Raw genomic sequence first — 12,339 nt, 5'->3', positions numbered from 1 at the left:
AACAAAGTCTGTCACTGGAGGAGCCAAGTTTCTGAGTCCTCACAGGAATTGCTTGCATAATGGGTGGCTGAATATGGAGCACCTGTCAAAGTTGCCCCTCATGGCAGAAATCGCTGAAGCATATGCCCTCATGGAGGAATACTTCAGGCCTTTGCTGAAAAGATGTTGGAGGAAAAACAATATGTCCACTAGACAACAGTCATTAGGGTTACAGTTGTTGTCAGTCACAAATTGAATGAATGAAGCCGACTTTGCTAAGTATGAGCGGCATGTGGATGGTTTCCTTGCTGCAGCAAGTACAGCCTGCACTGTCAGTGGAATCAGTGGGGGAATGTGCTGGGTGCTTGGATCCTCCACGCCGTGAGGTTCAGAGTTTGGAGATCGGGGGTGATGGATTCTGCCCTGGTCCCAGGAAATCAAGTTGTCTATCCATGGCAATGGTAGGAAGCGTCCGTGCGCTAGGTTTAACAGTGTCGTAAACCAGGGTTGTCTGGGCCACCAAGGGGCAATTAGGATGCAGTTCGTGGTGTCCTGTCTGATTTTGGAGATCACCTTCATGAGGAGTGGGAATGGAGGGAAAAGGTAGAACAGGTTCTCCTTCCATTCCAGGACGAAGGCATCACCTAGCAATCCTTGTCCAGTTCCGGCCCTGGAGCAGAATTGTCCGCAAGCTATATTCTCTGGAGTCGTGAAGAGGTCGATCTGTGGTTGGCCCCACTGGATGAAACTTAGCTGTAGGACTGTCCCGGCCAGCTGCCATTCGTGAGAGCAGCGGAGGAAGCGGCTGAGGGAGTCTGCTAACAAGTTGTCCTGTCCTGCAATGTGTAGAGTGGTCAGGCGAATGTCCTTGGCAATGATCCAGTTGTAAAGGTGTAGAGTGAGAGAAAGGAGGCGGGAAGAGTGTGTTCCGCCTGTTTGCTTATGTACCAGAGAACTGTGGTATTGTCTGTGAGGACCTGGATGTGTCGATGTTGGAGGCACGGTTCGAAGGCACAGAGAGCTTTCCAAACCGCCAACAGCTCCAAGAAATTGATGTGGGACCATGTTTCCTTAGAGAACCAGAGACCTTGTGCTTGAAGGGGGCCGTAATGCGCTCCCCAACCTAGGAGGGAGGTGTCTGTGGTGAGAACCCTGGATGGAGGAGTGGGAAGGAATGGCATCCCTTGGGTCAGGTGCCTAGAGTCCATCTACCAGTCCAGGCTGAGAGCAACGACCTCCAGTACTGAAAGTGTGACAAAGAGAGGGTTGTGGGTCAAGTCGAAGCTCCAGATGAACCAGTGTTGAAGAGGTCTCATTTGTAGCCGAGCTCATTCCACGACCGATACCGTGGCTGTGATGTGGCCAAGGAGGCATTGGACATCATGTGCCCTGGCACAGCAGGCAGAGAATATCGACATGGCTTGCGAGATGAGGGTGTGACACTAGTCATCGGGAGGTACGCCCAGCCTGATTTGGGATCGAGGACAGCCCCTATAAATTGAACTGTTCGAGTGGGGGTCAAGTGAGACTTTTCCTTGTTGAGGAACGTCCCGACTGGTTTAACGTATCACTAAGGACGTCAAGCGCCTTGGTACCGGAGGAGGAGGGCAGAAGATGTCCTGGGTGTCGAAGCCTGAGTATTGTCCAGACTGAAAGTGAGCATGTGATAGCGAAGTAGCTCCTAGGGAGAGAGAGCGATCGAGGAAGAGATTGTGGTCCCTACAGTGTCTCCTATCCACATCCGAATGCTGTTGGTGGAGAGGAGACGACGAGGCCAAAAAACGGTCCCAATCTTGGGATAGAGAGCGTGAGTGATCACGGTCGTATTGTCCTGTCCAGTGATCCCGATGGTATCGATCCGGAGATCGGTACCGAGAAGGCTGTCAAGGGGAAAGTGTGGGTCGATATTGAGGTGACTGGATGTCAGAAAGACACAGTGTTGGAGACCTGGATCTCTGTTCTGTGGCTTTCTGAGTTGGACAGGGTGGTGGGGTTGGTGTATCCCTCAACTCACCCTCTGAGACCGTAGAGGCCGGTTCCAAAGTAGTCGTGTGTGTGGTGGGCATGACACGAATAGGAGAATCCAGTAAAGGAGGAGGAGGTGGGAGATTCTGCTCCTTTTCCTGTTTTGAGGAGTTCTTTTTCCTCTTCTTTTCCGGTGCATCCGGCACCAGTTTAGGGCATTTTGCCCGTTTTGAGAGCTTTTTTGCCACCAAAATGGCCAACCTCCTTCCCAGAGTAGGTGGGTCTGTTCACACCAGCTCAGTGGTGAGCGGGAGGAAGAATGGGTCTCAATGACTGCTTCTGTACTTGTAGAGGGGGCTGCGGAGGGCTGGTCCCTGGGTGTTTGTGCCTTAAGCATGTCAACCGCCTGAAGGGCCCGTTGCCACAGGATTGCTTTTAGTTGATCAGACCTGTTCTTGCAAGCCTGTTTTGATAGCGATTGGCAGTGGTGGCAAGTTTCAACCTTGTGAGATTCCCCCAGGCAAAGAAGACATAAGGAGTGACTGTCCAAGGAGGGTACCTTACTGCCACAGGCTGTGCACCTTCTAAATGGAGGCTTTGGGGCCATAGGCCGAGGAAGAAAAAATGCTTCGCCGCTGAGGCAAACGGCACTCCCCAACACCACCAAACAATCTCTCTCTCTCTCTCTCTCTCTCTCTTCTCCGCTCTTTTTCATTTAGAAGATGAAGGAGAAAAATAAGATGAAGGAAGAAATTAGGTTTAGATAAGATAAGACAAATACAGCGTGACAGAATGTTGGAAGAACTTCCCCTCGAAGTAACCCTATGGGGGTCAAAAAGGAACTGAGGGGAAGGCGGGAACCCATGCTATATATGCCAGAGATGGTGGGAGAGAGGTTCCCACCAAAAAACTATGCAGCTTGGAAGTTTCCCAAATGAGTCTCCGCATAGGTGCAGAGCCCATATGTATGATGCACAGAGACCATGAAGAAGAACTTAAAGTTACACTGATTTTTTTGTTGACAGAACAAAACTATATGGCGGTTCAGCATCTGTATCATGCCCTGCCTGCATCATTCATGTTTTCTTGGAGAGTAGATCCCAAGTGGGTTACAACACCCTTATTTCTCATTAACGCAACATCACCAGCTAGTGATGCTGCCTTCCAGCATACCAAAATGTTTCTTTACCTCTCTCTGTTACCTAGGCAGAAAGGTCAGCCATGTCTTTGTGGATTAAAATGGAAATATGGCAAATGTGGAAGTGACTTATGGTTAGGGATATACGGACTGTATAAAATCCGCTCCGTCTGTGTTCCACGGATTGTCAAATGCTTTTCGTTCTGTCATCCACCTACAGACAGATGCGATTTTTTTTTCGTCATGCGGAAAAATACTGAAATATTTACATAAATATTTATGTAGGTATTTACATAAGTATTCACATAATTTACCTCAGTACGTAACATTTAGTGTATTGTCCCCCATTCCATTCAACGTTTCCTCAGCAGAAACGTACAGATTTATATGCGTAAATTTCAGGAAAGTAAAAAAATCATCCAAAAGTCCAGGGACTCGGCGCGGCCTGAGGGGGTCGCTCCGCAGCAGATTCCTCAGGTCGGATTCTTAGAAATCCGAGCTCATTTTAATCCATCTCGAATTTCTCCAGCATCCCTACTTATGGTTGCTATAGGAAGTCTAGTGGCTAAACCCGACACTGCATAAAGATATTTCCCTTATTCCTATAGGTTAGACTCTGGGATACAATCTTTTCATAGGTCCAGGCCAAAGGGAACTAGAAGATACCACATGTAGACAGACATGACAAAAGCAAACATGACAAAATCAAAACAGTAATTACCAGGGGTGTGCTTCAGATTCAGCAAAATTCTGAATCAAACTGGGCTAATTCGGAAAGATTTGGCAGATGCCCAAACTGAAGTGGGGGTTCTCCAAAGTGGACCAAATCTGAATCCTCCAGAAGCTTCACTAGCTATTCAGATTCAGGGGTATACAGAGACCCAGACAGCATGTCTGAAACAAATCAGGCTGTTTTCTGAATTGCCGAATTGAGGTACAAACCAAAACCTGTGGTCCTAATACACATCCCTAATAAGTACTTAGCACTGATATAGTATTTTTGAGGGTTCAAAACACTTCACATAGCTTATTTCAGTGATCCTTACAAGAACCCTGTAAGGTAGGCTAGTATTACTCGCATGATCAAAATCGGAAGAATTACAACTTGTCTAAGGCCTCCTAACCCCTAATGTCCTTGATGCACCAACCCCACCCTCTAAGTCTCCAACCTCTCCCTATGGGGCAGGGAGGTATGCAGTGGGCTTCTACACAAATTTGCCTGAATGCAAGTAGAGCCCTCTGTGTGTTTGGGAACTAGGGATATACGAATCCCTTACCTTGCCGTCTGCAGGGGGTCCGCCGGGGGGGGGAGGCGATCCATTCCTCCCTCCCGGAATCCTCGCCAGCCAGATCCTGCCTGCAGCTGGCTCCAAAGCCCCAGCGATACGGCCACCATTGCCATATCGCTGGCTGGACTGACGTATTGTGGACGCAAATGGTGTCTGCTATGCCATTTGCATCCCTGCACTTTGACGTGATAGGCTATGTAAATCTTTACATAACCTATTGCGTGAAAAACAGGGACGCAAATGGCGTATTTCCACCCCTGTTCCTTCGCACGATAGGCTACGTAAAGATAGGCTATGTAAAGGTAGGCTACGTAAAGACTTTGAGGTAGGAGATCCGATCCTCCACGATCCTTTGGGGTCTGTGGAGAATTTCTCCGACATCCCTATAGAACCGTGATAAAGCAGGGTCCGGGTTGTGTGGAGGCGTCTATTCAAATTCAAGCAAACACAAGGAGAAACTTCCTGGGGCTGGTGTGTGTGATTTTCGCATATGTATGTTGCTTTTACCCTCTCCGGGCATAATGTCTAAATAGGGCTGTATTGGCTTGGCGATCTGAAGGGGGCCTGGCTGAGCCACCATCCTACACAAAATAAATGTTTGTGCCAACTATTGTTATTAGTGCTTTGCCAGACCCTGCCCCCTATTTTCATGAACATTTTCATCCCTGTGAAAGAGGCATTGTTTTTTCTGCATCTTTCACAAGGAGGGAGAATTTCAGGTAATTTTCTCATTGGGGAAGGGGGCAGGGTTTCTGTGTACCTTTTTAAGTATAGGTGGAGGCCGAGGGGGGCTTCTTTTCATTTTTTAACTTTAAAATTGCCCCATGCGCTGTTTAGGGATGTCAGAGAATTCTGCCACGAACTCCAGTGAGGCTGGATTCTTTAGAATCCAGCCCCCCAGAATCTGTGGCGGAACAGCCTCCCTCCCCCGCCACCCCACGGAATCCCCTCGGGACAGAGCTTACCTTGCAGCAGTGGATGCGGCGGCGGATGCAGCTGGTCTCCCGGCTGCTGCCGGGCTGCTGTGGCCGTAAATGGTGGCCGTCGTAGCGGCCGCCATTTGCGTCCTTTCAGGAAGCCACGATAGGCTATGAAAGTATTTACGTAGCCTATCACAGCAAAAGGCAAGGGCACAAATGGCAGCCGCTACACCATTTGCACCCCTGCTCTTTGCCGTGATAGGCTACGTAAATACTTATGTAGCCTATCACGGCTTACTGCAAGGACGCAAATGGTGGCTGCTACAACGGCTGCCATTTGCGGCTGGAGCAACCCGGCAGTGGCCGGAACTCTGGCTGCACCTGGCCCCAGCCGGTGACTCTGCAGAGCTGCCACAGAGCGGAGCCAGCCAGGGAGGACACCTCCACCCCACCGTGGATGCACCAGAGTGGAATAAGGTAAGTGTTTCGTACATCCCTAGTGCTGTTGCAGGATCACAGAGCTCTTTACACAAAGGCTTTCAGCCTAGCAGCTCCTTCTGAGGGCCAAACTAGACATTCTTTAAATGACGCATAGGAAAGCTATGACTTACTTACATCCATGCAAGCTCATGATTCAGATTAGGACCATGGTGATCAGGTAGGGAAATTTAAGCTTTCTCCCTCCAGTTTTCATGCTACAATTCCACCCTCTCCCATGGGGGGGTTAAAAAAAGAAAAACTGTTTCTATGGATTCCAATGGAGACTTTTTTCTTTTCTTTTTTTAACCTCCCATGGGGTTGGGAGTAGAATTTTGTCACAAAAATGGGAGGGGGAAAGCTTAAATCCCCCCTCCCAAATTGCCTTGCTCCCAATCCAAATCAGGGCTGTGCACGCTTATATGGAGGTAAGTAAGCCAAGCATGCATAGCTCTTCTATTCAAGGTTAGCAGAACATTTAGTTTGGCCCTGAACTCCCACGAGGCATTGCGTGCTCTCATAGGCTTTCAGGAAGAGATGCTGCACTGGAGAAGCCTCTCTGTAAAGAGTCCCGCATTGCTGCAAGTGTGCGGGACACTTTTTAAAGTAACACAAAAACAAAAAGTGAAAGAAGGACCCTCAGCCACCTCCTACACTTAAAAAGGTAAACGGATCCCCTGCCCACTCTCCGTGGAGAAAATTATTTGAAATTCTTACCTCCCCGGCCTCTTTTGCTGGAGCTTTCATTTTGCCCCCTCCCCCACAAATTTCTGAAACAGAAGAATCAAAATATTTGGCCCAACACTAATTGCTGTCATCTAGAAGGGAGGGTAGCATGAACAAGTGGTTAGGGAAAGTCTGATTACTCTCTGAAAATCCTCATCTAAAATGTTGTTTGAGTTTATGGTTCTCTCAAAGTACCTACCTATTTATAGCTGAGTTTATCTACTGAGATGGTGGGGAAGGCAAAGGTGACAGGAAACAATGCTAACCATATAACCTGCTTACATGATGTATTTTACAGAAATGTGTGCTCGTTGATAAATAACTTCTGAGAACACCGTTTTGTAGATAAAACCAGCATGAGTATTCCGCTAACTTCTCTTTCAAATGTGTGGCAATGTGCCACTCTGCACAGCTTCATACATAATACTTTATGGGAGGGAAGGGCAAGTTAGCCTGTCTTCTAGTACATTGCTTGGGAAGTTCCAAAACTGTTTGATGGGCAAACAACAAAGACAGTGGTGCTGGCAACCTTCCGGAACTAAAATAACTGCCGATATCTGTTCTATTTCAGCAAGTGAAAACAGTGAGATTTCAGAACTACAGCCCACCACCATCCAAGAGACACAGTTCACCGAACCTGTCCAATGGCAAACCTGAGCAAGGAAGCATTAAAGAAGCAATGCAGCCAGAAGCAAACAAGAGCCCCGAAATATCAGCTGTCTATTCCCACCGAATTATCTCTAGTCCAGTTCATCAAAGAAGGATGCCACATCCCAAGACCTCATCACTGGACCTTTCTGGCCAGTCAGGCTACCTGACCTTTCCAACAAAAAAAGAAGTACGATAGCATCGCTGAAAACTGAAAAGGTTAATCCCGTTTAAATTGCTTCACTTTGGAAATTTATGATAATTCTTTCTTTGTAAGTAAACAACAACTATGACAGCCAGATATGCCATAGATCTCAGGTCCAATCTGCCAACACCTTTAAAAAAAAGTTTGCATCTCACAGAAGAGCTAGGCCCTCTGTTAGGAAGCTACACAACTACAGATGATTACTGGGTACCACTTAACCCACATTGTATGGAAGGGTCTTGTTTCGTGTGGCTTTGAACTACAGTTCAAACCACAAGCGTGTGTCGTGGATGTGCGTTTCTCTCCATATGCAAAGACTACCACAGTGGCAATGTGAAATGAATTCCTTTGCCACAGGTAGATTCAAATATGATTGGAAGGGGAAGAAATTATGAGTATGGAGGACTATTCGAAAGCCATATTGCTCAAAGTAAGTTCCAGTACAGTACAGCTGGAAGCAGCAAAAGGAAAACTGTCAGACTATTTTGGCCTTCTCTGTCTCACTCAGTTTTATAGTGGATGAAACAATACCTTTTCTTCCTCACCTTCCCTTTATAATTTGTTTAACTTCTCAGTTTGCATTTAAAGACTTTAGAGTTTATATGATTTGGAATGCAGGGGGTTTTTTTAGAAATATAAACTGTTTCCTAGCTTCAAAGACAGTTAATCAAGGGAGATCATGCAACACAACCCATCTACCAGGTCTCCCCCACCATGTATTTTGGATCCTGTTTTTATGGATTGGCTGATTGATGTATTTATAGTGGACAACAATACCATGCATCTATAGTAGCCCTGTGATTTAAGAGCAACACCAATTCCATGCCATTAGAAATATGAAATTGCGAATATATTTTAAGATACAAGAAGTTCATCAGATTGTTCTTCAGGACAAATTCATGGTCTAAGCCCACAATCCTGTGTTATCATTTACATGGGAGGAAGCCTCGTTGAACTCAGTGGGACTGACTTCTGAGAAAACAAACGCAAGAGTGGGCTGCAAGAACAGTTAATTTGGAAGTGGAGGCCCACCATATTGGAGAACACATTGTTCATCTAGCTTCCATCTAGATCCTCCTAATCTCTAGCCACTCTTTGCCTGCCCTCAGCCCCCACACACAGCCAGCAGCATGAAGTCATAGGAGGACTGGTCAACCCCACCCTGCAGAAGGCCTTTCTTTTCCCTCATCCCACCTACCTGTCTTCAGCAGGCCTCATCCACACAACGCTTGCTTATTCCCAACCCTCTTATTCTCTCTGGCCACCTAGCCTCAGCAATAAGCAGACTCAGAATGCCGTATCATATTAATCCAGCTGTGACTGATGTTTAGATTAGTGCTATATGATAGAGCTTTGTTTATTTTGTTCCCACTGCTAGTTCAAAGGCCATGCATTCCAGCCAAAGTCAGGGAGCATGAGATTGTGTTATGCTTCCTGCTGTGTCATTTCAATAAAGGTTGGGAGCCAACATTCTTGGATGAGTGCACAAAACCAATGAAACTGACACAATGAATGTTTGCTAGTGGTGTACATATAGCATGTGAAGAGCACCTGAGGAGAACATTTTCCTTTGGAATCACAAGCAAGTGGATGGACAGCACTATCCGTTGCAGCCTTCTCCAAGCTGGTGCCCTCCTGATGAGTTGGACTACAACTCCCATCACCCCCAGCCAGCATGGTCAGTGATGGGGGTTGTAGTTCTATGCCCCTGGAGGGCACCAGCTTGGGGAAGGCTGATCTATTGTGACTTACCAACCACCTTTTCATTTTAACTTGTAGCAAAATGCAATATCATTCACTCTTTCCAATTCAACATACCTTTTGGGCCCCAGATTAATCCCCATATTATGTGCAAAGCCAGTTCTGTTATTTCCTCGCATTAGTTTTGCCGAAGTCAAGTACGCTGAAACCTTCCCAATGCATTGCAGAGCAGGGGCGAGTTTACAATGTATGGAACACACACCAGGCATAGATCAAAAAGACAGATTGATGATTCTTATTGACACTTAATACATTTCCCTCCTGACTTTCATATGCAGATGACTTTTGCAGGATGGCTGAGGGTGGGCAATGTACAACTCTACAGAATAATGTGTGAAAAATCACACCAGTGTCTACGTTGCTGTGTGAAGAAACCAAGGGGACTGCACCACAGACTAGATGATAGGAACAAAACGGGGAGAAATTATTCATGTTTGTTGGTGCTGGCCCAAGACATTTTGCTGCCTGGAGAGGAGCCGAAACGGTGCCCTGTTCCACTAAGGCCAACACTCTAAAAAGTCTCGCTGTGCTATTCAGGCACCAATTACTGCCATCATCTCTCCCCGGCCACCTGTCATGGCATCACCCGAAGCAGGTGGCTTCACCCTGCTGCATGGCAGGGCCAGCCCTGACAGCTTAGCCTGCCCTTCTTCCAAGACAACATGGCATACCGAGATTATCTTATTCTGTGTTCAAAACTTTGCGAAGCATGTTAGGCTGGTCCCTGGGCATCCAGTGAGCTTTATGGCCAAGTGGGGCTTTGAACCCCAATATTCTGTCCACTCCATTGAGGGCCAAACTAGATGAGATGCTGGATATCTGTGATCAAAGCCCCTGTCTCTTGGGGGCCTCTGGGGCCAAAATGTGGCATAGAAGCAAACTATAGTGTATCATTTTAAAGAAGCAGCTGCTGGGGCAAACTGGATTATGACTACAGTCCTAGATGGCAGTTAACCCTTTCCCCCATGTCGTTTCCCTGATATAAATCACCCCCAATGCAGCTTTTTGTCCTGTGAAGGGAAGCCCACCGTTATGTGTACAACCCCAGTACTATGATCCTGATCCAGTTCCACCCCCCACCACCATGTTTGCACCTGATGGTGTATGCGGATTTACATATTTCTTTCAAAAGAAGTGTGCTATACATGTGTAAATGATCAGCCAGCTTTAGCCTTAGAAGCCAGCTGTTGTTCAGTCGTTAAGTCGTGTCCGACTCTTCGTGACCCCATGGACCATAGCACGCCAGGCCTTCCTGTCCTCCGCTCTCTCCCGGAGTGTGCTCAAGTTCATATTCATTGCATCGGTGATGCTATCTAGCCATCTCATCCTCTGCTGTCCCCTTCTCCTTTAGCCTTGTGATACGTTCCATGGGGTTTTTTTGGCAAGAATACTGGAGTGGGTTGCCATTTCCTTCTCCAGGGGACCACATTTTGTCAGAACTCTCCGCCATGACCTGTCCGTCTTGGGTGGCCCTGCACGGCATAGCTTATGGCTTCACTGAGTTACGCAAGCCCCTTCGCCACAACAAGGCAGTGATCCATGAAGAGGTAGAAGCCAGCAGGATAACACAAATGGGAAAGTGGTAAATATGGGAGCTTTCCTTCCAATGCAAGTAGCAGGTGTGGGTGGAGGAGTGATCTGGATTGGGACCACAGTGGGAGGCAGAAAGTTAAAGCCCCCCTAGTCCCCTCACACACACCAGGGTGCCAATCCAGATCATGCCCCTCTTGCTATTTACTCTTTTAAGAAAGGCACATGATTAACGGAATTACTAATTGTACAAAGGGCGTCCCGTCTAGTTTGGCCAATGACTAATGAATATTGTGGAAGAGGAAAATATATCAAGCAAACCTCTTTTTAAACATAGTGAACAAAAAGGCATTCCTGCACCACGGATAATCAGACAAGAATAATCAGTCTTCCTTCAGTGCCCACAATAGCATCTAATCACATCATTGAACTCTTTCCGAAACCAACTCTTGGGGTGGAGGGAATCATCTGGGGTGCTTGCCTATCTATACAGTGATATAAATGTGCATATGCACATTCATGAGACTCACTTAGGCCAAAAATAGCCATTGCTCGAGAACAAAAATATGCAGATGGAGTCACTGGCAAATGTTATGTTCACTGAAAATAGTGGTGGGTAGATGCCAGCTGGAAAAATAGACAAAAAACGTAGAGAAGTGGGGCTGGCATTTTAGTGCCTTTTGGAAGGGGGGGGGGAAGCACGCTCCTTTCATTCATTTGCATTAACATGCTTGTTTTCAAAGCCAAAGCTGGCTGACTTGATGATGATGGGGTTTGCAGATCCAGAGGGGCACTTTTGCTGCATCCAATGGAGCCCAAAGACCTGACAGCCCTGATGCAAAACCATGACAACCTTATGACTGCTTGCCTTTAACCAGCAGGAGCATTGGCACTGAGAAGGCTTTCGCTTACTAGATGCTACTGTAATTATTGGCCAAGAGGAGTTATTTGAAAACAAAAACCTTCCCAGTCCAACAGAAGCAGCTGTTCAGTGCTGCTGCCGTGGCAGATATAAAAACAAAACCTACCGCCTTCCTAAACCAAGTATTCTCCAGAGGGCAGAATAGATTAAGTTAATGGGTGAAGGAGCTATCAAGAATTACTGCGTGGCTATGATTTGCCATTTATACATCACTTTCCATTTACATGGTGCTTTAAACCCATTATCTCACCTCCACAACCTGTGAGTTAGGTTGCAATTGTTCCCATTTTACAGAAAACGAACTGAGGCTGAGAGTGCCATATCCTGGGAGAATTGCTTTGTATGCTGAGGCAGAGCTGGGTTAGGACACAGGTCTCCTAGATCCCAAGTCCAGCTCTGAGAACTGAATCCTGCCAGCTGTATTCACAAGAACCCCAAGACACCAAAATACGCAACAGGATGACATGCCCAAAAAGCAATAGTTATTTAGGTTTTGGAAGCGATCCTTTCCATTAGATATAGTTGTGCTCAGTGAGGTTTATCTCAGTTGAAAGCAAAACTCTGATCAGCAGATGAAAATTCACAACTGCCTAAAGGCCAGGTCAAGCATTCCAACCCTGCACTGTAGGCATATCCTGTATTATTTTGTTCTGTGCTCCCCTGGAACTGTGACCTGTGTATGGGTCCTTTTTCTATAAAATAGTCAAGGAGGCTCACAAGAAAAGAGAAAACAGAACCCAAGAAGAATAAACAGAACCCTCTTGATGGGAGTCCGAGAG

General features: G+C 46.8%; 1 protein-coding gene across 5 annotated transcripts in view; it reads left to right on the top strand.

Annotated features, from left to right (window-relative positions):
• Positions 1-8,850, top strand: part of SH3RF2 (SH3 domain containing ring finger 2) — a 118,051-nt gene extending 109,201 nt beyond the window's left edge. For all 5 annotated transcript variants that reach the window (XM_084838754.1, XM_084838756.1, XM_084838755.1 and 2 more), the window contains exon 10: positions 7,066-8,850. In XM_084838754.1, the coding sequence (XP_084694880.1) occupies positions 7,066-7,341 (276 nt within the window). In that variant the 3' untranslated portion in view covers positions 7,342-8,850. The remainder of the gene's footprint in view (positions 1-7,065) is intronic.
• The last annotated feature ends 3,489 nt before the right edge of the window (positions 8,851-12,339 follow it).

This window comes from Heloderma suspectum, chromosome 2 (genome assembly GCF_057233095.1).
Source record: "Heloderma suspectum isolate Gila_16-S chromosome 2, 16-S_ref, whole genome shotgun sequence".
Taxonomy (NCBI): domain Eukaryota; kingdom Metazoa; phylum Chordata; class Lepidosauria; order Squamata; family Helodermatidae; genus Heloderma; species Heloderma suspectum.
This window is presented reverse-complemented; position numbering and strand designations above follow the sequence as displayed.